This window comes from Lactuca sativa, chromosome 9 (genome assembly GCF_002870075.4).
Source record: "Lactuca sativa cultivar Salinas chromosome 9, Lsat_Salinas_v11, whole genome shotgun sequence".
NCBI lineage: Eukaryota > Viridiplantae > Streptophyta > Magnoliopsida > Asterales > Asteraceae > Lactuca > Lactuca sativa.
In genome coordinates this window covers 41,444,836-41,472,675 of record NC_056631.2, presented here as the reverse complement: position 1 = coordinate 41,472,675, position 27,840 = coordinate 41,444,836, and the positions used below count along the sequence as shown (strand labels likewise).

The 27,840-nt window shown below is 38.5% G+C and overlaps 1 protein-coding gene across 1 annotated transcript; it reads right to left on the bottom strand.

The window, feature by feature from the left end:
- Window positions 1-5,107: 5,107 nt before the first annotated feature.
- LOC111898244 (abscisic acid receptor PYL4) lies at window positions 5,108-6,250 on the bottom strand. Its single transcript, XM_023894176.3, has one exon. It carries the CDS (start codon window positions 6,116-6,118, stop codon window positions 5,495-5,497), a length of 624 nt encoding a protein of 207 aa, XP_023749944.1. The 5' UTR covers window positions 6,119-6,250; the 3' UTR covers window positions 5,108-5,494.
- Between the last annotated feature and the right edge of the window lie 21,590 nt (window positions 6,251-27,840).

Below are 27,840 nucleotides of genomic sequence, written 5' to 3'. Positions count from 1 at the left end.
GTTGTGCGTGCCTTGGTATATCTCCGGCGAGCTGAACCTTTTCATCCTCATGGACAAGATGCGTTGTGGCTGTGGAGAAGAAGTGTCGTCGGCCAAAGAGGGTTGATGTACGACGCGAAAAGAAATCAGGTATGCTTGATCTTTTGGAGTTTCTCGACTAGTATTGGGTTTTAAAAATACAAATTAATGGGCCTTATGTCATGGTTTCATATTTTAAAATATGGGCTGATGTTAATAATCCAATTGATAAGGGAAATGTTCAAAGAAGCGTATAAATGGACTTGGAGATCATCTATGGACTAATTAAATAATGAATTAATTGATAGAAATGTTATAATCTTATCAAAGTTTGATGATAGGAATTAAATATCAAATATGTATTTACATAAAATAAAATCCATGGATTGGCTTTAATGGATCATAACTTGCATCTTATTAGTATATGGAAGAATAATCATTATGTTATAAATATGAGATATCATTTCATTGAACTTCGGTGTAACTAGTTCTAAATCAATATAGAGCTAAAAGTCAATGAATTATTTGGGGATTGAATATCTAATATTAAATATTTAAGATGTCAGGTGAGTTCACATGTTGACTAGAGTTGGGCCCAATTTAGAAAAGTAGGCCATATGTTGGGCACTGAGTTATTATTTGGCTTTTGGGCCTTCGGAATTTGAGTTTGCGTTTTGGTCTTGGACCAAGCTAGGTTAAGGGTAAAATGGTCTTTTTATCCCAAGTATGGACTTATGGTTACGTATTGGAACTCAATTGTTAATTGGGTTTTGTTTTGACGATTAACAGTTCAGGGATCTGTCAACCAGTAGCCAGGGATTTATTCGTAGAACTTCAGTAGTGCGAGGTGAGTCTCTTCACTGTTTGTGTGGGTCGAAGACACCAATGTCGGCCTATTTAGTTGATGCATGGTAGGAAGACTCGGGGGTTGGCCCTAAGCATTATGTATAAAAGACCAGGAGGCGGCTCCTGGCACACTGTATGTTATTGTGTATGGTAGGAAGACGTGGGGGTTAGCCCTAGGCATTATGTATGAAAGACCAGGAGGTGGCTCCTGGCACATTGTATGCTAATTGGCTAGGTTGAGTAATATGTATGCTAGTTGTCTTTGTGATGTTTGCATGGAAGACCAGGAGGTGGCTCTTGGCACTTATCTATAAGACCGAGGGGGTGGCCCCCGGCTTGGCAAAAAAGACCACGTGGCGGTCCGTGGCATAATGGAAAAACTATGTTCGGCATATATAGATATGGAAAAACATGACACGACACTAAAACCCGACACGAAATTAGCGGGTTAGGGTCAGAGATTTCGACACGTTTATGTAAACGGGTTGACACGACACGATGCGATAATTAAACGGGTAAGGTTAGGGTCAAGACTTTCAACTCGAAGATGACTCGAATATGACCCGTTTAATTATATATTATTTATTATAAATTTCATATTTCTATAAATATATTATATGTTATAGACTTATAGTGGACAAACTCGAGAATTAGAAGTAATATTCAAAATTTCAAAGTTACTTAATTATTTTTATAAATATATTATATGTTATGAATTTCATATTTTTATAAATATATTATATGTTATAGACTTTTAGTCATCCTCACCACGTATTCCTTTACTCTCCAACTTTAACTATTTTCATTTTTCCTTCTAACTTACTATAAATTTTGTCATTCCATCTCATAACTCCAGTGTCTCACTTTTTCCTTTTTGCTTCCACAAATCTTACTTTCTAACCTTTAAAATATTTCAACCCAAAAATATTTCAACCCGATATGACAAAACATATTTACAAGGTCTAAACCTTAACCCGAAACCCGACATGAAACCGACAGGAAAATAAACGGGTTGACACGACATGACACGATAATTAAACAGGTCAGGTTAGGGTCAAGCCCTTTCAACCCATTAATGTTTTGACCTGACACGACACGACACGTTTGTCAGGTCTAGGCATATAGCATTTTTATTGATTATGATATATATATCTATCGCTCATGGTTATGTATGACAGTATGTCATTTATGTGCTTATATGCTAGACAATATCCGGTTGAATGAGACCGAATGGGTAGACCAGCACCCAGATATGCTAGACAGTATGTTGATATGTATGGTATGTGGTATTTGGGGAACACACTAAGCTTCATTCTTACAGTTTTTGGTTTTGGTTTCAGGTACTTTTTTCTTCAAAAGGAAAGGAGTTGGCTTGATCGCAGCACATCACACTATGATTTTTTGCATTACAAGATCCTTGGGGATTATACTCTAATATTGTTACTATGACATGTTATGGTTTTGATTTTTGACACTTGGGTTTGAGTATGATTTGAATGATACTAATGATGTTTCCAGACTACTGTTTTTATCACTTACCTAATTAAAATTGAAATTTTTGGCTCTAAATTTTGGGATGTTTCAATATGTTTGACATCTTGGAAGATTATGGGATTCAAAGAGGGCGCCTTAGCATGTTTCCTATGGAACAAAATCTTTGCTTACACAAAGATGATGATAGTCATGAAGTTGATGTTTCACAATACAAAAGGTTAGTTGGAAGACTGTTATATCTCACTGTCACTCGTCCAAATATTTGTTTTTTTGTTAATCAACTCAACCAATTCTTAGGAAAACCTCGAAAGACACATTTAGAAGCTGCATTTCGATTTCTACGGTATCTTAAAGCTACAATAGGGCAAGGATTATTTTTACCTTCTACTAGGGATCTCAACCTTATGGCCTACTGTGATGTAGGGATGAGAATTTGGCACGAAAACCCGAACCGAATCGAAAATCGAACCAGACCGAATCGAATTAGACCCGAATAAGCAATTCGATTCGGTTTTCGGGTATCTATATAAGGCTTATTCAGTTTTCGGGTTATTCGGTTCGGGTTACCCGAATAAGGGCTTATTCGGTCTAAAAGGACCGAACCGAATATGGAAAGTCACATTTTTTTCCTAACATGATTGCTTATTCGATCTTCTTTTCTATCGATCGTTACCCAACAAAACCCACGTAATACACCAAAAAAATCAACGCAATCGAATTCGATCATCCGTATTACACCAAATCGACGAGTCGACGACATTACTCTTTGATCGATTGAGGTTTTTCTCATCCTTGCGACATTACTCTTTGATCGACAATTGCGGCTACTGCCCTTGCGACTTACGATAACCTGGACTCGTTGATCGATCATCACTGGTTCAAAGTTCAAACTTCAAAGTCCATTCACGATAAGAAAAAAAAAGTCGGCCCTTACGTCTAGAAAAAATAATCGTCTCATCATCGTTGTTTTCTAGTTTCTACTACGATCAAACTCCATTCAAGTCATACAAAATACAATATTTATAATCACATCGTAAATGTTATTTGTAAATGTTATTCGGTTTATTCGGGTTATTTGGCTCCTTAATCATCTTCTACATGTTATTTAGGTTATTCGGGTCGGAACCGAACCGAACCGAATAATACCCGAACCTAACCGAACCCGTATTGCTTATTTGGTTCGGTTTTCGGTTTATACAATTACCCTTATTCGGTTTTTGGTTTATTCGGGTTCAGGTCGGTTCGGTTCGGTTCCGACCCGAATAACATCCCTACTGTGATGTCAGTTGGTTTAGTTGTCCCTCCACAAGAAGGTCGTGCACAATCTATTTCATCAGTTTAGGTGATGCTCCAGTTTCTTGGCGTACTAAGAAACAAGGTGTTGTTGTTAGGTCATCGGCTGAAGCGGAGTATAGTTCATTGGCAAGCATAGTGTGTAAAGTTTTATGGCTGAGATGGCTTTTGCAAGTTTTGGGAGCTCATCAACAGGAAGCTACTTCCATGATGTGTGATAGTGAAGCGGCTCGTCATATAGTTGTCAATCCAGTCTATCGTGAAAGAACAAAACATGAAGAGATGGATTGTTACTTTGTTCGAGAAAGAATTGCTATTAAGGAAATGAAGTCGTGTCTTATTCATACAGAGTTCCAGCCAACTGACATTTTTACTAAAGCCTTAGAGGCTGATCGTTTCATGAAGCTACCGCAACAAGTTGAGTGGTCGCGCTCTACACACTCCAATTTGAGGAGGAATGTTAAGAATTGATCTTTTCCGGAAGCTTTCATTTTATCCGAGTGCTTGCTTATCAAGTTTATTCATCTCCTAAATTTATGGTTATCTAGATTAGTTCAAATCTCTTTTCTTTTTTTTTTTTCTTTTTTTATTTTTTTTTTATTTTTTTATTTTTTTTTTATCTAAAACTCTTGGTATTATAAATACCTCCTGATGTAAGTCCCGGATAGAGAGTTTTATTGTTCTAAATTTATTATTGGCTTGCAGATATCAAGTTGTTATCATTTTATGAATTACATATCTCAAAATATTTATGCATTTTAAACATTGTATATAGGGTCTTGATCACTTGTTCTTTCGTATCGGATGGATCGAAATATATAATCCCGATGGACCCGTTTGTACAATTTTAATCACAAAATTTTCAATCAAGATTCCTAACTTTGTCTTATTAAATATTAATGCAAGTTGAGAAAAGACGGTGCAAGTTGCAACTTACTTTTATTAAATTATATGAAGAAAGGATGAGAGAGAAAGCAACGTGGGAGAAAAAACAAAAGAAGATTTGCAAGTGGATGTTAAAAAATTGAAGTCTTAAAAAAGAGAGATTTGGTTGTTGGTAACTTGGTATTATCACAAGGCCAAGTTGCAAAGGCAGCTGTCGATTCGCTTATCTCTTGTAATACAAGAACCATATATAATTCCCTCCTTGCCTCCTACATCATTTTAAATTTTGCAAACAGCTACAAAGACTTATTTCATGGGAGACTTATTAAATTCTATAGTCGGCTATTACTTGACATTAACAATTTTTAATTGTTATCGTCTTGTTTTTAGAAAATTGTAACATTTCAAGAGTTTTCCTAAAATAGCAGGCATTTAATCCTTCGCTATATAGTTTTTATATCTATATTTTTTGTGTTTTAATAATCTATATCTTAATTAAACTCATATAACTTCTATTTATCATCCAAAAGTTTTAAAATTTTCTTTTATTAGATCAAATTATAAAACTCAATTAACAAAATCAAACATTTTTATTAGTTAATACACATTTCTATACATTTTGATCGCATATTTCAGTTGGTGAAAAAGAAATCGGGTGGAAAATATGTAAAATATTGGAGCAAGAATAAGAGGGAGCTAGCACACGTTCTTTCTTCATAGTATCTTAACAGATAATGTTCTTCATAGCCAAATCGAACAATAAAAACAACCTACAAAAAAGTCGCATGAATTCACAAAAATGATGATGAAAATGTACACCCACATAAAATATAAGAAGGATTTAATTGGTCGGCTGGCTCTGCATTTGTATTGCATCTCTATCTGTCTTCGATGGAAATGTCTTGATGTACGTGTTACTGAGATTGGTGTTCACAAATTTGTAATCTCGATTACAAGATCACTTTAGCTGGAGCTTGTTCTCAGCGATCTGAGCTAGTGACTGGAGGTTACATTTTACAATTGTATCAACGAAGACGCAGGTTTCGTCGTTTGTATTCCCCGGTGGTATATCAACGACGTATGATTCGACGACTACTGTTCCGTTTCCGTCGGGTGTAGGATGAAGAGTGGTGACGGAACGGTAGTTTGCAAGACGGTGATCGCCGCCAACGACACTAAAGCTGATGACGTGTTGTTCGTCATCTAGGATCTCCAGACGTTCGGTGGATCTAGCGGCGGGGAGGCCGGAGATGACATGGATTTCTCTGAGGGTTCCGACGTCGCCGTTTCCGACTAAGACATGGCAGCTCTTGACGAAATGTTTGTAGGCTTGTGGGTTGTCGAAGCGGCGGACGACGGACCACACGGTCGAGATTGGAGCGTTGATCTGTTGGATCACGGCGGAACAGCACTGGTTTGGGCCAACTGGGTGGGTATGGTACCTGGCAACGGATTCAGGAACCGGACTGGTGACGCATGGCTTTGACATGATAGCTCCACATCCTCCGGCGCCACCGCTCGTGGTGGTTGTGATGATTCTATCTAGTAAGATAGATGATGATTGTTGTCGAGTAGAAAGCATTTTTGATCTCTTGAATAAAGATCAAACGGCGATATTTCTTGCTTGAGGGTTAGAGAGAGAGAGAGGGTCTTATAAATCGTGGTTTTGGGGGTGGGGATAGGGGTGATGGTTCATGTGAAGGAAGTAAAATATGGCTAGTTGGCTAGTTGGTCGAACCTTAAATAATGGACATTACATTTTAATACTTGTGAAAATTAAATTTTAGAACTTATCAAAATGACATGTTGCTTTTACTATTTTTGTTTAATAGCAACATGAATTAAATAAAATATTATGTTGCTTTTACTATTAAACATTAATCAACTTGCCCTTGGTCATATAGTAATGCACTAGTAGTGCTATAAACCCCAAAAGAATATAGGATGATTCCATTTGATCCTTGAAGTTTACTTATTATCACCATGCAACAAAACAGCTATAATTATAATTGATATTTCATAAATGACAGACCCACACAACGTTTATATCTTTGTTTCAAGTAAGACTTGAATCATCAATCTAAAAACAAATATAATTGATATTTTATGAATGACAGACCCACATAACATTTATATCTTTGTCTCAAGTAAAACTTGAATCATCAATCTATTAGTTGATAAACATCCAACATGTGCAGCAAAGATACACAACTACTAATTTACTCTAAATCTATATATTTATGTTCAATGAGACTTGTACCTTCAACCTATTGGTTGATAAACACTTCTTTAACAACTCATGATACCGCCTAGTCATCAGCCCTTTGGTAGTTTTTAACTAGGGATTGGGCATAGCAATTTGAACGTATAGACAACAAATGTAATGACATAAGTTAGCATTAACAACCCATTTGAAAAAATGGTCCCAAATTTCTTTCCACGATTTCTACTAAAGCCTCATTATGACGTCTACATAATCTTCACATAACGATAAATTTTAACACATTTTGATGGAGATTAATACTCATAGTCATAACAAACATGTAATATTACTACAAATAACAGTGTCATTTTGGGTTATACGTAAGAGCAAAATAAAATAGAATTGAAAATATATTTATTTTAGGGACTTGATTTGTTAATTAATTAATTGTTTAATTAACTAATAAAAAATTAAAGAATATGAAATATTCTAGAATAATTTGATTCTTGGATAATTACCAAAAGCCTAGATAATTACAAATATATTTGGTATTTATTTCTAGGGTTTCAAATCATCTCCCTATATATAGAGGGGTCAAAAGCCGGTTTTGGGTACATGAGAAATTAGTCTTTCACCTCCAAAGTTCAAAAACCCTAAGAAAAACACTAGAAGAGTCGGAGCTCGTCACCACACCGTGGTTACTGCCACATTCGATAATCTCAAGTTGCTTTCAGATATGTTGGTCTATTACGTCTTGGGTCCGATCACAAGAGAGAAACTCTACGTTGGGTTCTCAAGTTCGATCAACTGGCGAGACCTAAGAAGTCGAAGAAAAACACTATGGTATGATATAGGTCCATATAGTTGCATAGATTGTTTGAGTTAGATCTGGTTATTACGAGTCAATAGATCAAAAAATATTGTTGTTTCCGTTGTACCAATTTGATCTTTGACTAGGGAGGTATCCCATCAGTGGTATCAGAGCTAGATTAGATCAAGTCTATTGCACTTAGACTATATCTGTGATTATATGTTAGGGTTTATATGTGTAGGATTTCTTATGTATAAATCGTTTTGAATAGTTTAGAAATTTTCCTTGTTAAAATTGTATATGTTAATGCTTGTTAATACGACTTTCGGGTCGTTTTGCCTCTTCGCCACGACGTGGTTGGTCCTCCACCACGTCGTGGTCCTGTTGATGTTGAATCTAGATCGTGACTGCCTCATCACCATGTCGTGGTCTCTACCTGTACATATCGTGGTGTGCTGCTGAGAACATAAAATAAATATTTAAATAAATTGTTACATTTTTTGTGTCTAAAGACATGGTTGCCTGTTACCCACGTCATGGAACCTGTGTTCCAAAATTATGAATTCGTTCTTGTTGTTTGCTTTTCTCTTTTTCGATTTTAAACACATACAAACTAGCCTTTATACTAAAAGATAAAAGTCGATTAATTAAAAGACAAAAGATTTGGACTTTAATAATTTAATTATTGACTTGCATTTGTGCTTAGTCAATACAATTAAAAAACATAAAATTTAAAATTTTTAAATCTCAAATGTTTGAATATATATATATATATATATATATATATATATATATATATATATATATATATATATATATATATATATATATAGTAAAATTGTATTTAAGTGTATCACACGATATAGTAAGATCGTATTTATGTGTATCACCTCCAAATTTTGGAGGAAATTTCATTGGGAGCTGGAACTCAGTTGCACTTCAGTACAACATACCACTCACAGACCGATGTCCATAGTGAGTGGACGATTCAGACACTCGAGGATATGCTTCGGGCGTGTGTGTTGGATTTCGGAGGGAGTTGAGATACTTACATTACTCTGGCCGAGTTCTCCCACAACAACAGTTACCATGCTAGTGTTGACCGACAACCATTTGAGTTGTACGGAAGAGGGTTTAGGACCCCAGTTTGTTGGGGTAAGGTTGGTCATCGGTTCATGGGAAGCACTGATGTGGTGCTTAAGACCATGAAGTTGGTTCAACAGGTGTGCGACAGGTTGCGGGTTGTGTAGAATCGACAGAAGAGTTATGATGACCAATGTTGTTCGGACCTTGAGTTTCAGGTGGGAGACTTTGTGTTGCTGAAGGTGTCACCTAGGAAAGGTATCATCCGGTTTCGGAAGCAGGGCAATTTAGGCCCCTGGTTTATTGGTCCCTTCAAGATTACTGCCCATGTGGGCAGGGTTGCATACCGGTTGGATCTTCCTGATAAGCTCAGTCAGATCCATAACACTTTTCACGTATCTCAGTTGCAGAATTATGTAGCCGATAATTCAACAATGATTTCGTTGGATGATATTCAAGTGGATGAGCGTCTGAATTATGTGGAGAATCCAGTTACGATTCTCGATAGGAAAACTAAGCCTTTACTTAATAAGATGGTGGCTCATGTAAAGGTACAATGGAAGCACCGAAAAGGCTCTGAGTGGACGTGGGAACCGGAAAAAGAGATGAGGGAGCACTACCCTGATTTGTTCGATACAGGAGACTTCAAGGGAAAAGTCTAGTTCAAGTGGGGAGAATTGTAACATCTACAATGATCAGGTTTGCTTTTGAACCCTGGAGTTTTATTTTTGTTGCAAAATGGGTACCCTAAATCTAAATCTTGAGTCTTGGTGTTAATCGTGTATGCGGGGCGTACGTCTTGGTACGCTCAGCGTAATAGGTCTCGTACGAGTACGCTACGCGTACTCCAACACACAGGGCGTATGTGGCTCAGACCAAAACCCTAAGAATTAGGGTTTGTGCACTATTGAAACCTCTTTATGGCCCAAGACCCTCCCCTACCTCAGCCTTCATTTCCTTTCTCGACCCTCCTAGCAAACCCTAGTATATTTGGTTCAATTTGGAGCTTTTAGAGTGATTGTTGTGTGTTTCTGGTTGCGAAGAAGGTTATTCAAGAAGGAAGCTTTGTACTAAAGACTTTGGATCCAACATCTCCTCTATATTTTTCACCACTAGGAGGTATAAAGCTCCAAAATTGGTTTGTATTTTATTAAGTTTTAGTTTGAGGCTAGTTTCTTCCTTCTTGTGCCTAATGTTTAGATCTTGGTGAGTATGAGCTACTCCTAAGCCTCCAAGTTGTATTTGCAGACGTTTCGGGACATTTTTAATCATAAAGGTGCAAGCTTGGACCTTGTTTAGTACCCACTAAAGAGTTAGAGTGTAGGAAGGGGTGAAATAAGCTAGGTTTTAGAGCTTGGGATCCTTGTATCCACCCAAAGGAATAAATTTTGCAACTTTATGGTCTTAATGGTCTTAATGGTTTCAAATCTGAGTTTTAGTCGCTTTGTCTTAAGGCTTTAAGATGTTTTTTGCATGGTTTGCATGGGGGTCGCGTACGCCGTGCATAAGTTCCTGTATGTCGTGCGTACTGCCTCCCTAGTCGCGACTTTATGCTTTGGCCATGTACGTTGCACGTACCATTGTGTATGTCGAGTGTACTGCCCAATTCAGCTCGAAGTGTGTTTTGGGGCCAAATCAATGGGCTTGTTTGTTTGGGTAGGCCTTGGACTTCCTTTTGTTGGGCAACTTCAGCTGATGGACTCATATTAGATCTTGGATGATCCTTGGGTTTGGGCCTATGATTTTATTGGGCTTGAAGTCTAGTTTAGCCCATCTCACTTTGGACATTAGGTAAATGCCGTAAGTCTTAGTTCGGATGTTGATCCAATTGTTTTAGGGTCTTTATTGTTTCATTAGCACGGGAATTTCTCCAGTCTAGCAGCCCGAGCGTTTGTCTGGGATTTTAGCAGTTGAGGTGAGTTTTCTCACCATATCCATGGGTTGAAGGCACCAATGTCGACCCATTTCTTGTTATGTGGAATGCTTGTTGCCTTTGTGATAACTGTATGAAAGACCATAGGGTAGCCCATGGCACTTGTGTGTAAGACCGGGATTTGGCCCTCGGCCTCATAAGAAAAGACCATGGGGGTAGCCCATGGCACTCATATGTAAGATTAGGATTTGGCCCTCGGCATTGCGTGAAAAGACCATGGGGGTAGCCTATGGCATTTGTATGTTTTATGTATGTGGTATTTTGGGAAACTCACTAAGCTTTTGCTTACAGTTTATATTTGTGGTTTCAGGTACTTTCGGTACAAAAGGGAAGGGCCCGGCTTGATGGCGCGCGACATTCACTCCTCACTATTTTTTCCACATTTTGATATTATACTATGATTATTTGACATTATTATTATGTGTTGGTTTTGGAACAATGTGATGATTGTAACTCTTGTGTTTTTAGAAAAAAAAAATGAAAATTTTTATTCTAGTTTTTAGGCTGTTACAATCCCATTTTTATAAAAATATGAATATTATGCTTCCCATTGAAACTACACCTTGTCGGATATTCTTTTTGGTGTTATATGTGTGTGGTTTACCAGCACGTCAAATAAGAATATGGTCGGATAAAGGTATATTTTGATCGTCATTCTCAAGCGTTACTTGAGCCGAATATCACTGTAACTTTTCCTGGTCGATTCTCCATTTGGATTCATGATCATCGGCTAATCCAATCATAAATGCTAAATGAGCATTAGAAGAGATTAACATGCTATTGCCATAAGTCAATAAATCTCACTTTCTAGGAATCTCACAGAGATAGAGATCGATATTTGGTTGTCTACCTAAATAACTTAATTGTGTAATTTTTGGCTAATCCACTTTACATCGTGAAGCAAAATATAGATCCTAGACTTTTAAATAATAATTTGATATTTTGTAATTATCTTAGAAGGATTTATTGTTCAAACTAATCGTGCTTTTTTTCCTTAATAGATGGCTCCTGGTTTGAATTCCAATCTCCCTTAAAACTACCTTGATTGAATTCGCAGTCTGAGGATCACTCTAAGGTATGAGAAAAAGGAGTATGTTTTGGTAGAGTATCTGGTTGAGGAACTTCCTAATGATGAATCTAAAAAAGAGGCCACTGAATATGAAAAGCATCGCCATCACTTAATCGAGGTTTCATGTCTGATGTTGGCGACCATGTCTCCAGAACTCCAAAAGAGTTTCAAGAAAATTGAGGCGTATGACATGAACAATTAGCTCAAATACATGTTTCAAGAGCAATCTCAAACTAAGAGATTCAAGGTCATGCAAGCAGTTCTAGGTTGCAAGCAATGGGAGAATAGTTATGTGAGTACCCATGTGCTCAAATTAATAGGGTACTTGGATAGACTTGAAAGCATTGGCTTCCCATTCACTCAAGAGTTGGCTATTGATGTCATTCTTAACTTGGATTAGTGCATACAAGTAGTTCACATGAACTACCATATGCAAGGCTTATACAAATAGTTCAATTAAGATTATTTATCCTAAACAATCTCTTATTTAAAATTCATCATTATGGCTTATAATAACTTTATTGCCTACCCCGAATTTATGAGTTTTACAATTATCTCCCCTTAGGATGATTACGTCACAAAATCATTAACAAAAAGGGGCTTGTATACTGACTCCGCGCGTTACCTTTCCATCCTAGGTGGTAATTGTAACTCATATGTCCTCAGATTCCGTAGACAGACGGGCAGAGCGAACGGACGATTCAGACGCTTGAGGACGTGCTGTGTGCATGTGTTATGGACTTCGGTGGACGTTGGGACACTTATTTTCCCTTGGCTGAGTTTTCTTACAACAACAGCCATCATTCGAGTATTGGTATGCCTCGGTTTGAGCTTCTTTGTGGGAGGAGGTGTTGGACTCCCATTTTTTGGGGAGAGGTAGGGCAGCAAGTGATGGGTGGCACTAAGATAGTACTGAAGATGACTGAGCAGATTCAGTCGGTCAAACAGAGGTAACTAACAGCCCAGAGTTGCCAGAAGAGATATGCAGACAGGCGACGATCCGAGCTGGAGTTCCAGGTCGGAGATTTTGTACTCTTGAAGGTATCCCCTTGGAAAGGGGTGATTTGATTCAGGATATGGGGCAAGTTGAGGCCCCGGTACATTGGTCCTTTCAGAGTGACCGCCAGAATGGATAAGGTAGCATACCAATTGGAGCTACCTGCAGAGTTGAGTCAGATTCATAACACCTTCCACGTGTCCTGGTTGAGAAAGTGGGTAGTCGATGAGACTGCAGTGGTACCCCTAGAGGACATTCAGATGGATGTGAGCCTGAATTACATTGAGAGGCCGATCGCGATTTTGGATCGAAAGGTGAAGGTTCTGAGGAACAAAGAGGTGACCCTAGTTTAGGTCCAGTGACAACATCAGAGGGGGCCCAAGTTGACTTGGGAGCCGGAATCCGAGATGCGAGAGTAGTACCCAGAGCTATTTCCAGAGCACGACTTCTAGGACAAAGTCTGATTCTAGTGGGGGAGAATTGTAACATTCGGACTCCCGTGTATATTGTTTAATTATTTATATTTGAGGGCTATTGAGCAACTCGACGAGTTGGTGCTACAACTCGTCGAGTAGAGTCACGATGTGCCACGTGGGATTAATGATCTACTCGACGAGTCAGAGAGTCGACTTGTCGAGTAGACATTGTGAAGTGAAACCCTACATCTCTGGATTTGGGGCCTATTTAAGGGCACTTATAGCCTCATTTGCGGCTCATCAACTGCTTACCTTCACTGAGAAAAACCCTAATCGCCCTTTGAGCTAATAGAGAGAGTGTTGAGATAATATAGAGAGTCTTGGTGCATCTTTGGAAGAGAAGAAGACGGATTTCAAGCAAGGAACGAGAAGAGGCTATTAGATTTGTTGCTATTCATCCAGGAGCTTCTGTAAAGGTATAAAGTTTATACCTTTCTCATTAGTTTGGGTAGATCTCACATTATTGGAGTTTAGGGCTTCTTTTCCATCTATTATTGGGACTTTGAGTGTGTTAAGCACATATAGAGATTTAGACATCAGATCTGGACCTTGTGATGTCCCTAGAGTCCAAGGATCCCTACTTTATTCAACCATAATAGAGCCTTTGAGTGAAAACCCCTTATTAGATCATCTTCTTGGCATTTCAAGCCCTAAGTGCCATGCATGAACGTAAAGCTCGTGGCTTTACGTGACAATCGAGCCTTGAGAGCTTAGATCAAGTGTGTGTAAGGGTTTTTGGACGTGAAGTCGTCTGAATGTGTGACATCCCCAAAATCTCGGCCAGAAAAGACCGGTTTCATTTATGCTTTTTAAACATTTTCATAGTAAATTCTTTTGATTTTAAAAGAGGTGCGGAATTTGTTCCCAAAAACAAAACATGATAAAATAGATTTTTTTTATCAAAACATCTCATAAAGAAATATAATTTCATTTCATAATCAAAAATCGGGATGTCATGTTCCGATACAGACCATAAAGCATAACGATAACATTACAAGTCATTCAGCAAATAAATACATATACAGACTTGTAAACAAAACAACTTGATGATTCATCCATCTTATGCCCTTGCGCCACTTCCTGTAATACAAATAAACTGAGTGGGTCAGGCATGGGAGCCTGGTGAGCATATAGGGTTTTCAACCCACAATAAATAATTATATTTAATTCAACAATCAACAATAACCCGATTACTCATTCCCATTATCCTCACTTTACGTCCCTAAAATAACATCTATCTCAAGGAACCTAACCTAAGATTTTCATTGGGACGGACATTACTGCAAAGGGGCTTCCTCAACAATAAATGTCTTAAAGGCAACCATGTGGGGGATAGAGTACACCGGTGAACACATCATTCACAACACCTACAGGTTATAAGCCTGCTAGCGTTCCACAGGACTGTCTAGAATAGTCTGTGGTCGTCATGCATACTCTGCTGAATGACTAGAATAACACCAACAACGAGGCCTCTCATCAATTTATTTCATTTCACACCAACTGTCTACCCATGTTCTACCCAACATATTAGTAGATACAAATATACATGTTTTATATATAATTAAAAAAAATTATAGCATGCTCTTTCAATACTCCATCCAAATAGCAAGTAATACGTAAACACATAACAAAAAATTTCAAGGAGAGTCATATAAGTCTATGTGTTAGAAGGTAATAATAATACCCTCACACAACCCGTATTCTTAAATACATTCAACGATTACTTGTATAATATTGTGTATTGAAAGGGACTATACACTCACATGATCAGAAGATGATCGGATAGCACTACGACTTGCACAAGTAGTATTCTTCGGTATATCTGGAAGACCTTCACAAAAATCGGGCTCCTAGTGGGCAGAGCTTCGGCTTGGGAATCTCACTTCTCGGGATCTTCGGGACTTGGGAACGGTACCGGGGCTTCGGGATATAATTGGCACGCAAATCGAGGCAAAAACTAGAGAGAAAGAAAGAAAATAAGCAAAGAAAATGGCTGATCTCGGTTTCTATTTGCAGGCTGCTGGGTCTAGGATTACGCTAGGCATAATTTCCAAGTACACCGGGCGTAATCTTGGTCACGCTGGGCGTACGCTTCGGATAAGCTTTGGTATGCATGCCACGATCTTCAAAAATTCATAACTTTTGCGTACGAGCTCCGTTTTCGACGTTCTTTATATCCACGTGTAGGTGAGACTATGTTCTACAACTTTCGTTTAGACTCCGTCGGCTAATTTTGAATTTATTTTTTATTATTTATTTTTAGTAGGCCGGGACAGGAAAACTCCGTTATAAATTCATAACTTCTTCATCCGACGTCCGTTTTCGTCTGTCTTTTTACCGTTGGACTACTATCGACGAGATCTTCTATTCTCGTTTATATTGTTTCGGCTAAAAACCGCTCGATCTCATACGAAGTCAGATTTGGACGATCTTTTTATGCACGCTCACAGTTTAACATTATCTACGTCTTTCGTGTTGATCACTAAGGCTAAATATCACTCCGTCGTAAATTCATTATTTACGTCACGCTGTGCCACACCGGTTTTGTCGCGAAACTTCGACATGTCATAACTTCTTCGTTATAACTCGGATTTCAGCATTCTTTATATATTCGGAAACCTCGTTTCAACTACTAAAACATCATCCATAGATATCAGCCTTATCTAACATTTCATTTTTACGCTTATTTTTATTCTTGATTAAATCAAATCACATAATTAAGTAGATAAGTATAAAACACATAGTAATTCGCAAATAATACATTCTTATTATTTCAAATGGGTTACAAAGGTTAACCTAGACTATTGCATTGCTAAAAATGGCAAGCCCGGAAACACAGGCGTTACAGAATACGACATGAGTCTGAATGGACTCGCCGAGTCTATGAGCCGACTCGCCGAGTCGGTTAGGGTTGTCCCGGTGAGTTGGACCATGCGGTAGCTCGGCGAGTTAGGGGTTAACTCGATGAGATAGACCTTCACGAGACTTCTAAGGAATGAGTGGACTTGACAAGTCACATGAGTTCACTCGGCGAGTCAGGTCAAACTTGGATATGTGAGTCGAGTTTGACTTCTATTAACTTTACGGTTTGGTCAACATGAGTCTTGGAGACCATGGAAGGGTAAAATGGTCCTTTACCCATTCCAAGAGTTAGAGAGAAAGAGATAACAACCTTTGGTGCATTTGAGTATGAGTAGACTATTAATTAGAGATAATTATCCTATGTGTTAGGCGGAGGCTAGTTCGAGATTTCTGAGTACGAGACTTTTACTTGCTAGCTTACGAGGTGAGTCTTCTCACTATACTTACCATGAGTGGTATCTTTGTGTGACCAATATGTTTATTGTTCTTACATGTGTATCTTAATACTCTGCATTATGTCTTTGTGATTTATGCTGAGTATTATTCCTATGAGCTTATTGAGTTGGAGCCGGAGGGTCCCACTAAGACACATTGAGCGAAGGGTCTTATTGAGTTATAGCCTAGAATGGCTAATGAGTTGTGTATGGTATTTTGGGGAACTCACTAAGCTTTGTGCTTACTGTGTTATGTGTTATGTGTTTTAGGTACTTCTCAAGATCACAGGAAGGCGCCAGCTTGATTGTACACACATCAGAGTTTGAGTTATGATTGAGAGGATCCTAGAGTTTTGATATATATAGTTTTTGGATATGAGATTTGATGATTGACATTGTGACATATTAGTGATTTTATTAATGAGATAAATGTGTTTTTAAATTGAAAATTTTGGTTTGAAATTTACGTTGTTACACAATGTGTCTCAGTGGGACTCTCCGGTCCCAAAACTCAGGTGGACCCTCCGATCCTAACTCAATAAGCTCATAACAATAATACTATGCATAAATCACAAAGACATAATCCAAGATATCACAATACACAAGTAAGCACATAAGACATCTCAGTCACACAAAGATACCACTCATGTTAAGTATAGAGAAGACTCACCTCGGACGATGAACATGAAGGGTTTTGAGCATTCTAACACTCCTATGGTGTACATGCAACCCTAGAAACCTTGGATCTATGTTTTACTAAGATACATGCAAATTTGATTTTCCAAGGTTCTTACCCTAACTAGCATGGCATGGGGAAATTTGAAACATAAAAGCTAGAGAACATACCTTTCTTGTTGCTTGGATTCCTTAAGAACCTTGTGAGCCTAGCACCTCAAATGTGATGCCTCAAATGTTTCAAACAACACCACAACTCTTGGAATAACTTTAAGAGAAGTACACTATCACTCAAAATCGGCTAGCCCTCTTGTTCTCCACTTAGTGCCGATTTTCCTAGCCATGGGGTCCTTTTATAGTTGTGTCACAAGTAGGGTTATAACATGTAAACCTTAATTGACATGGCTTTTCATATTCCATGATCCATGGGTTTATAACCTCCATGGACTATCCATAGAGCACCTTATGGGTTTTAGCCCAATCAATAAACCATGGATCATTATCCCACTATAAAAGAACGGATGATTTGCACAATCAACCCCATATATTTAATTAGTCTCATTTTGATCACCTAATTAATTCTAAATTAATTCTTGATCAAAACTAATTAAATAATATTATTAATATATTAGAAATTATAATATATTAATAAACCATTAGTGTCGTTTCTCTCATTTAGTCTATCCAAGTGTTGCAATGCCATGCAACCCAAAATGGACCATGCTCACCGGGTCAAGTACATTCCAGAAATAGTTATGAACTTAGACACCAAATCCAACAGTCTCCCTCTTGAATAAGTCTAATAACTATAACTGCAAGAATGACTTCAAGAACCGATCAACAATTGTAGTTGTTTCAAAGTCTTGTGGAACTGAGATGATGATGATACGCCATTTAAGATAAGTGATCATATAATCCTATGTTCTAGATATTAGCCAGACAAGTACATGGAACAATGTCTGACTTATTGTCTAGCAGTTTGTTTCCCGATTTTCGATTTGTTTGACATAGAACTTAATCAAACACATCAATTTAGTTCTGATCGGGCCCGGTACATAGGTCAACACAAAATCATAGAGGGGCCCAAATATCGCTTCTAATCCAAGAAGGAATAGATAAACTTCGACTCATATGCTTGTTCTACTACTTGTTGAATCATACACAAAGGCGTGTTTTATAACAACGAGTTACCAATGTGTTTTCGTACAATCAATGTATAACCAACTCATAGTCAACAACTCATATCTCTAGGTTTGAAGACTTATATGATATTGCCATTTCACGATCACTCGAGATAAATTCCATGAAGTGATACAAGTGAGTGTGGATTGAATCTAATACTAAGAACTTATGAGCACTCATGAGTGTTGTAGAAACTCTTGCTATGTCCAACACCTTAGACATCTATAAGACAACTTCATGAAAGTCTTGATTCATATCTACTTCCAACATATGACCGACTGTGGAGAATTTGAATAATATGATATACCATAACATAATTATTCTGGAAGTCAAAACATGCAAACTGAAATGATAGTAAACGATTGACAGAAGATAGCAACACTTTACTTATAAATAAACAACAACTTTTATTTATCATCAAATGTCAATTACACTTTACAAATTTTAAATCTATCTAATTTCTAAAACTAATATCATCATTTAGCCCTATGCGCCTCGCATGATGAAGATGCTTAACTCTACCCAGTCCCTTCGTGAGGGGATCTATTGGGTTCTTATCTGATGATACCTTCTTTTCCACGAGGAGTCCTTCTTCTATCCAATGTCTGATGAAATGGTATGTTTTGTCGATGTGTCTAGATCTTCCGTGGTCCCTTGGTTCCTTGGCTAAGGCAACTGCACTTTCACTATCATAGAAAATCTCCATAGGATGCTTTATAGCTGGTACAACTCCAAGGTCTCCAATGAAGTTCTTTAGCCATATAGCCTCCTTTGCTGCCTCGCTTGCAGCTATATACTCTGATTCGCAAGTTGAATAAGCCACTGTCTCCTACTTGGAACTTTTCCAAGTAATTGCTCCTCCATTTAAGGTAAAGACCCAACCTGACTGAGAGCGGAAATTATCCCTATCAGTCTGGAAGCTAGCATCACTATACCTTACTACTCTCAAGTCATCACTCCCACCGAGGGTAAGGACCCAGTCCTTAGTCCTTCGCAGGTACTTGAGAATGTTCTTTACCACAGTCTAGTGAGCCTTGCTAGGATTCCCCTAATATATGTTGACCATGCTCAACGCAAAGGCCACATCAAGGCGAGTATAATTTATAGCAAACATGATCGAGCTTATCGCGGAAGCATACGATACTCGACTCATCGCTGCTATCTCAACCTCTATACTCAAGCTTTGAGTCTTACTCAATCTGGCGTTACTCAGGATCGGTAATTCTCCTTTGTTCGAATTCTACATGCTGAACCTATTCAGCACCTTATCCAAGTAGGTACTCTGACTAAGTCCAATAAGTCTCTTACTCCTGTCTCTCAAAATCCTTATCCCTAAGATATAGGCAGCTTCACCAAGGTCCTTCATAGCGAAACACTTCCCAAGCCAAGACTTCACTTCCTATAGAGTTGGGATGTCAATTCCTATGAGTAATATGTCATCCACATATAATACCAAAAAGCTAACTATACTCCCACTAGCCTTAACATACACACAAGATTCGTCTTCGCTCCTCGAACAACCAAACTCTTTAACTTTCTCAACGACACAAAGATTCCATCTGCGAGGTTCTTGTTTCAATCCATAGATGGATTTATCAAGCTTACACACTCTATTAGGGTACTCTGTATTGACAAAACCCTTTGGCTGACTCATGTAAACATCCTCAACCAACCTTCCATTAAGGAAAGCGGTTTTGACATCCATTTGCCATATTTCATAATCATAAAATGCAGCAATGGCTAACATAACCCTAATAGACTTAATCTTTGCTACTGGTGAAAAGGTCTCATCATAATCAACTCCCGAAGTTTGAGAAAAGCCCTTTGCAACCAGTTGTGCCTTATAAGTGTGTACATTACCATCCATGTCAGTCTTCTTCTTGAAGATCCATTTGCACCCAACTGTCTTACGACCTCGTACATTGTCAACCAAGTTCGAAACTTGATTGTCACACATGGACTGTATCTCGTTGTCCATAGCCTCTTTCCATTTAGCAGCCTCAGGGCCTGCCATGGCTTCCGAGTAGCTGTTAGGCTCATCCAGACTTACTAGTGTGCTATCACTGATAAGTGTATCACCTTCTGTAGTAATATGGAAACCATAATAATGTTCAGGTGCATTCCTAACTCTCGTGGAACGCCTCAAAGGTACAGACTCGTCTGTCGAATCAACAGAAGTTTTCTCCTCTGGTTGATTGCTAGGGTTTGAGGTTCCTTCACCACTTGAATCTTGAATTTCTTCAAGGTCAATTTGCCTCCCATTGTTTCCTTGGCTTATGAACTCTCTCTCTCTTACAAAGACCATATTATCACTGGCTCTTAGAAGAGGTAACCAAAGGATTTATGTGGGAAGCCGGTGAAAATACACCTCTTACTTCGAGGTTCGAGCTTATCGTGAGTCTCGCGCCTCACAAAAGCCTCGCAACCCCAAATCTTGATGTGGTCCAGATTGGGAAATTTTCCAGTCCACATCTCGTGAGGTGTTTTGGCAACCTTTTTGGTAGGGACTAGATTAAGAATATGGGCGGCAGTCTCTAAGGCATACCCCCAAAATGAAATTGGTAACGAAGCTCGAATTATCATGGAACGAACCATATCTAAAAAGGTTCGATTACGCCTCTCAGCCACACCATTAAGATGTGGTGTTCTAGGAGGTGTCAATTGTGAGACAATCCCACATTTCTTAAGATCGTCATGGAACTCTATACTAAGATACTCACCACCTCGATCGGATCGAAGCATCTTAATGTTCCTGCCCAACTGATTCTCCACTTCCTGTTTAAACTCCTTGAACTTTTCAAAGGTTTCTAACTTATGCTTAATTAAGTAGACATATCCATATCTACTATGATCATCAGTAAAAGTCATATAGAAGCAGTTAGCATCCTTCGTGGCGGTTCTGAAGGGTCCACACACATCAGTATGTATGAGGTCCAACAAACCCTCACCCCTAGCACAAGTACCAGTGAAGGGTGACTTTTTCATTTTCCCAAGTAAACAAGATTCACAACTATCATCTGACTTTAGGTCAAATGACTCCAAGACTCCATCCTTTTGGAGTTGGCCTATGCGTTTCTTGCTTACATGTCCAAGACGACAATGCCATAATAATGCTTTATCCAAGTTAGTGGAAGAATCAATACACAACACATTATTTCCTAGGTTATCAACAACCAACACAGTTTCATATATACCATCACAAGGTAATGCTTTAAAATACAGAACATTATTAAAGAAAGCATTAATACCACCACATTCATTATCAAACGAAAAGGTAAAACCTTGTTTGTACAAACCATGAAAGGAAATAATACTTCTCGCCATTTCAGACGAGTAACAAAATTTATTCATATCTAATGTTAACCCACTACTTAGAAACAAAGAATAAACTCCAATCTTGGTGACAGGTGAAGCTTTCCTATTCCCCATGATTAAGTTTATCTTCCCATGCTCCATATTCTCATTTCTTCTTAGTCCCTGCAAATCATAACATATGTGAATACCACAACCAGTATCAAAGACCCAAGAATTATAATGGGGTGAGTTATTAGACAATATAGAATTAATACTTGCATGGTTGGGTTGCACTTTCCCATCCTTAACATCTTGCAGGTACGTTGGACAGTTTCGCTTCCAGTGCGACTTTTCATGGCAATAGAAGCATTAAACCTCTTTAGGGTTGGCAGAAGGAGTAAAAAAACCTATTTTGGTTCCACTTGAAGAGGACCATCAAGGGACTTTCCCTTGGTACCCTTCGAAGGGCTCTTCCTCTTCTTCCCTTTACCTTGCCCGATTGCCAAGACAGTGGCCGCGGTAGGAGTAGGAGGGGTAACAACCGATTTACCTTTAAGACCACTTTCGGCGGTCTTCAAAAGTCCTTGAAGTTTTCTGAGTGTAACTTCCTCCTTGTTCATGTGATATGTCATTCGGAATTGATCATAACACAAAGGTAAGGAGTGAAAAATGATTTCAATTGCTAATTCCTCGGGGAAGTTCAGATTCAATTTCAGCAAACGCTCCATATACCTTTGCATTTTCTGTGAGTGGCCCATGATGGGTTCACCATCCTTCATCCGGGTTGTTATCATGGAGGAGATGATTTCATGCCGCTCTTGACGAGCACTCTGATGGTATCTGTCCATCAAGTCCTGGTGCATCTCAAAAGGGTAATAGTCCTCATAGGACTTTTGGAGCTCGGCTGTCATCATGGCTAACATGATACATGCCACTTTGGTGGCATCTCTCTTATGAGTCCAGAATTCAACGATATCCTCAGGAGTAGCCGACGACTCATCAAGTTCCTTAAGCTCCTTGTCGAGGACATATTCCTTGTCTCCATAACGAGTGACCATCCTGATGTTCTGGATTCAATCCATAAAGTTGGAACCATCAAATATGACTCTCCCACAAAGGTTCATGAGAAAGAAGGAGCCAGTAGGGTTTGAGCCAGAAGCAGCATTGTTGGAATACATCTGAAAAGAAAGAAGGAAAAGTTTAGATTAGATATAAAGATAGTCCTTAATAAGACACCCAAATGTAATATTAAGGCTCGGACCCAACACAATATTTTATAACTTAGAAGAGGGATGTCGTAATCCAAGCTATAAAATATTTGAAGGTAGGTGAATGACGATTCACATTTTCCTAAAGTAACTAAGAATGGGAATTTAATAAAACATTTACTTACTTTATAATAATCATTACTTTTAATGAGAGTTAAAGTCATTGTCCTACCCATTCAACTAACGACCATCCACCAGTCAAGGAAGCGGTGGGTGAGAGTGGACACCCATTAAGCTGCCATTTTATAGGCAACAACCTTATACCCCCTATAGATCGGCTTCATGAATGAGGCCTACTAACGATAAAACGACTTGTTCATATATATATATATATATATATATATATATATATATATATATATATATATATATTAACTTATAATATTATAAAGTATTAGGGTTGAATTTTCACTTTTAAAATTCTAGGGGTTGGAACTAAAGTTTTTTAAAGTGACTTTACATGTTACAAAACTTGAGGGCAAGTTTTGTAACTTTCAAAACTTTTCAACTTCATAACTTATGAGTTAATGGTTTATTAAAATGAAGACTCTTCATTTTCATGTAACTTATGTCTTCTTTAATGGACTTTAAAAGAGAAACTTTTGGTAATCCATAACTTGAGGACAAATTATGAATTCCATTAAAACATATCAAGAATTAAGCTAACAAAATAATTCCTATGATCTACCAAATTCATAAGTTCATGAACATTCATATAAACAATTTCAAGAATCATAAACAACACATACAAAACTTGAAATTTTGATAATAGCCATTGTAAATGGATTAGCATAACCATTACACAATCTAAAACGAGTTTTATAAGACCAAAACATTTTAATGTTTCTAGTTCATTTCCAGCAACAAAACTCGAAAATTTGCATCCAAGGCCTCCTACTCGTCGAGTGCAAGAACCTACTCGATAAGTAAGATGAAATAACACATGGACTCGTCGAATCCCTCCATGGACTCCTCGAGTTCACTCAGCAAAATGCAGAAATCTTGAGTTTTTTCAACAATTTGTATCAAGTATCAAGAAAACAAGGCTAGGCTCTGATACCGCTGAAGGGTTTTGAGCATTCTAACACTCCTAAGGTGTAAATGCAACCCTAGAAACCTTGGATCTATGTTTTACTAAGATACATGCAACTTTGATTTTCCATGGTTCTTAACCTAACTAGCATGGCATGGGGAACTTTGAAACATAAAAGCTAGTAGAAGAACATACCTTTATTGTTGCTTGGATTCCTTGAGAACCTTGTGAGCCTAGCACCTCAAATGTTTCACACAACACCGCAACTCTTGGAATAACTTTGAGAGAAGTACACTATCACTCAAAATCGGCTAGCCCTCTTGTTCTCCACATAGTGCCGATTTTACTAGCCATGGGTTCCTTTTATAGTTATGTCCTTTTATAGTTGTGTCACAAGTAGGGCTACAACATGTAAACCCTAATTGACATGGCTTTTCATATTCCATGATCCATGGGTTTATAACCTCCATGGACTATCCATGGAGCACCTTATGGGTTTTAGCCCAAATCAATAAACCATGGATCATTAGCCCACTATAAAAGAATGGATGATTTACACAACCAGCCCCATATATTTAATTAGTCTCCTTTTGATCACCAAATTAATTCTTGATCAAAACTAATTAAATAATATTATTAATATATTATAACTTATAATATATTAATAAACCACAAGTGTCCTTTCTCTCATTCAGTCTATCCAAGTGTTGCAATGCCATGCAACCCAAAATGGACCCTGCTAACCAGGTCAAGTACACTCCAGAAATAGTTGTGAACTTAGACACTTAATCCAACAGAACAACCCCTATAAATGTTGCTGTTGTGCACCGACCTCTATCTCTGAGCCAAACCCACAATTAACCCAATTAGGAACTAAGTCCAGCCTCTCACTCATTAGGCCTAAAGGTAGTTCACTAACCAACCCATCAATAACCTAAAACCCATTGGGCCCACCAAGGCCCAATAATAAATGGGCTCTTCTGAGGCCCAACTCTCAAATCTAAATGGCAAGCCCAACCCAAGGGCCTAAAGCACCTATATATACTCCTATGGTCCAAAAATCTATTGCACCAAGCCCAAACTCCAGGCCCAACACTCAAGCCCCAAAATGAGACTTAGCCCAAAAAGTCCACAGTGAGGTTACACGGGGCATACCTCCCTTAGTATGCTCAGCATACTCACGAATCCAGATTGGCCATTGGGGACACTTGGTCAGTACGCGGGGCGTACTGGAATTACGCTCAACGTACGACCAGGATTGTCTTTCCTACTCCTTTGCTCTTAACCCTTTAAGACATTAACTCAAATCCCAGATCTGGACTCCCTAATGGCTCTTACTCCATAAAGTCAGTGACTTTAAGCCTTTTCATGGCTGATAAGGTCACCAACACACAAAACTCTCACTCTTCTATCATAAAAAGCTCATATCTCTTGCATGGCTTGATTCCAACGTCCAAGTCTTGAATTTTATGACATTACACCACTAAATATACTCAAAAGGGGGGTGATCAAAGTCTCTGGAGCTCAATATCTCAAAAGTCTCCAACGTTTGGGACAAAACCCTAAAATGCTCTACTAAGATGCACAAATCAAAAGAGTGAGTAAGTTTGAAGCTTTATACCTTTATATGAAGCTCCCAACCTAGATATGCTCAGATCCATGGGCCTGTACTCTCACTCCTTCTTCTCCAAAGCTTATTCTTCACTCCAAGAACATACAAAAACACTCAAAGGCTCTCAATTACACTCACAAGCTCCAAGAACGAAGGTTTATGGTTTCAGAGGGTATAAAATCTGAGGAGAGTGGCCAGGAATGAGGCCATCACATTCTTTATATAGGGACACACCCAAAATTAGGGTTTTCACTCTATGCCTAGTACGCCCAGCATGCCCTCTGGTACGCCCAGCGTACTAGGTGGCTCCACTTAAAAATCATGCACATGAGTACGCTTACGCCCAACATACTCAGTTGCCACCTTTCTGAAATAAGGGACTTATCCTGCCACAACTTCAAACTTCCATTGCTTCCTCGATATAACTCTGTTTCAAATGTACCTCATATCCATTGAAAGGTGACGAGATGTCCTACGCTTCTAGCAACTCGTCGCAACCCCGAGACTTCCTCATACCCAGGTTGCAGCCCACAAACCTTAATCACGGACAATCCGAAACAGGATGTTACACGAAAAATGTCCCTCCTTTCCATATTTGTGGCACCCAGCAACTGATCTACATGAGCCCTCATGCGCCTTCCCGCACTTGCCACAAGTGCGGCCCCTCTGACCTATTGATCATGAATCAGTGGGCTTGAGTCACTTCGTTGTCGGATATGACTGAGTTGGGTGCTGCCTATTCTCTATCGTCTAGGTCTCAATCTCACTCTCTATCCTCCGAGCGAAAGACTACAGCTTGGCGAGAGAACTGTACTGTTAGGTAGACACAAACTCCATGATCTCCGTCTTAAGCATGCTCAAGTACCAAGATATTTGGACCTACTCCGAAGAAGCATACTCGGGGCAAAAAAGGGGCGCTCTCTATAAACATCTTGGTGATCTCCGTCTCCGAATCTGTCATTTACTTCAGCAACAAATACTCATGGGCTAACCTCTCTCTCTCTCCACAAGCAGCACATACTCAGTACAAAACATCTCTGAAAACTGCTCCCAAGTCACCACGATTTTTTCCATAGGAGAATAAGTACCGGTCACTAGCTTCCACAATTTTCTTCTCCCCTAAGCGAATAAGGTTCAGGACGCACTTGACCTTCTGGTCCTCCGGGCACGAGCAAGTGAAAAAAACAGTCGTCCATGTCTAATAACCACCTCATAGCAATGATCGGGTCCTTCACCTCATAAAACTCTAGGGGGAGCTACGTGTTGCTGAAGTCACTTTACTGAAACGACCCTCTCCCCTAAAGTCCTATAGCAACAATAGCCTCGGAGACAACAACATAGCGTTCTTCAAACATCTCAATCATGGCGGTCTTAATAAACTCAAAAAAACTCTAGGATCGCCTCCCGAATAGCCATGGCCACCTGGGTGGTGATCATATCACGTATATCATCGTCCTTCAATCTTAACCTCGTCGGGCCACCATCTCCTAATCCAGAACCTCTAGTGATCGGCATACTAAAAATAAACTGGAAAAACATTAGGAAAGATTCACAATCCATATTACTATATCATCATGGAGCTACAAACCCTTCCGGGTTCGTGACTTCCTTGATCCATATATGGGTCATGTGCTTTCAATAGTACAGGCTCATAATACCTTCCATAGCTACTTATATTTGTCTCAAAGGATCGTTACGGACCATCCGGCTACAAATCCCAAATACTAGCATGTGCATACTGTTGGATTAGATGTCTAAGTTCATAACTATTATTGGTATGTACTTGACCCGAGAGTAGCATCGTCCATTTGGGTTGCATATCATCAGGACAATTTGTTAGAATAGAATCTTGAGAGAAGATATGATTTATTAATATATTATAAGTTCTAATATATTATTATGAAATCATATGTTTTAATTAGTATTGATCAAGAATTAATTTGGAATTAATTTAGTGATCAAAAGAGACTAATTAAATCTATGGGGAATAATTATGGTAATTAGTTATATTTTTATGTGTTGGGCTTATGATCCATGTTGGGCCAAGTTTATGTATGGATACATAAATAGTTGGGCCACATGAACCATGGATCATAAACCTATGGGTATGGGTTTGGGTTAACCCATGACTTTTGGAATTCCACATATAGATATGTTATTTCATAGCCAAAATCACCACTAATGTATTCTTTGAGGATATGGACGGTTTTGGTGTGTATGAATTCTCTATCAAGTTTCATCCTTTGTCATTGATGTGTTGTGAATTCATTTGAGGCTTCCACACTATTAGGACTAAGCTCTTAAGTCCAAATACATCAAGACTTCAAGCTACATAAAAGGCATGTTACTCTAACTAGTATCTTATTTGGTAT

Bases quoted from the DNA above. Each gene is read 5' to 3' on its own strand.
- LOC111898244 (XM_023894176.3), bottom strand. From the start codon at position 6,118: ATGCTTTCTACTCGACAACAATCATCATCTATCTTACTAGATAGAATC.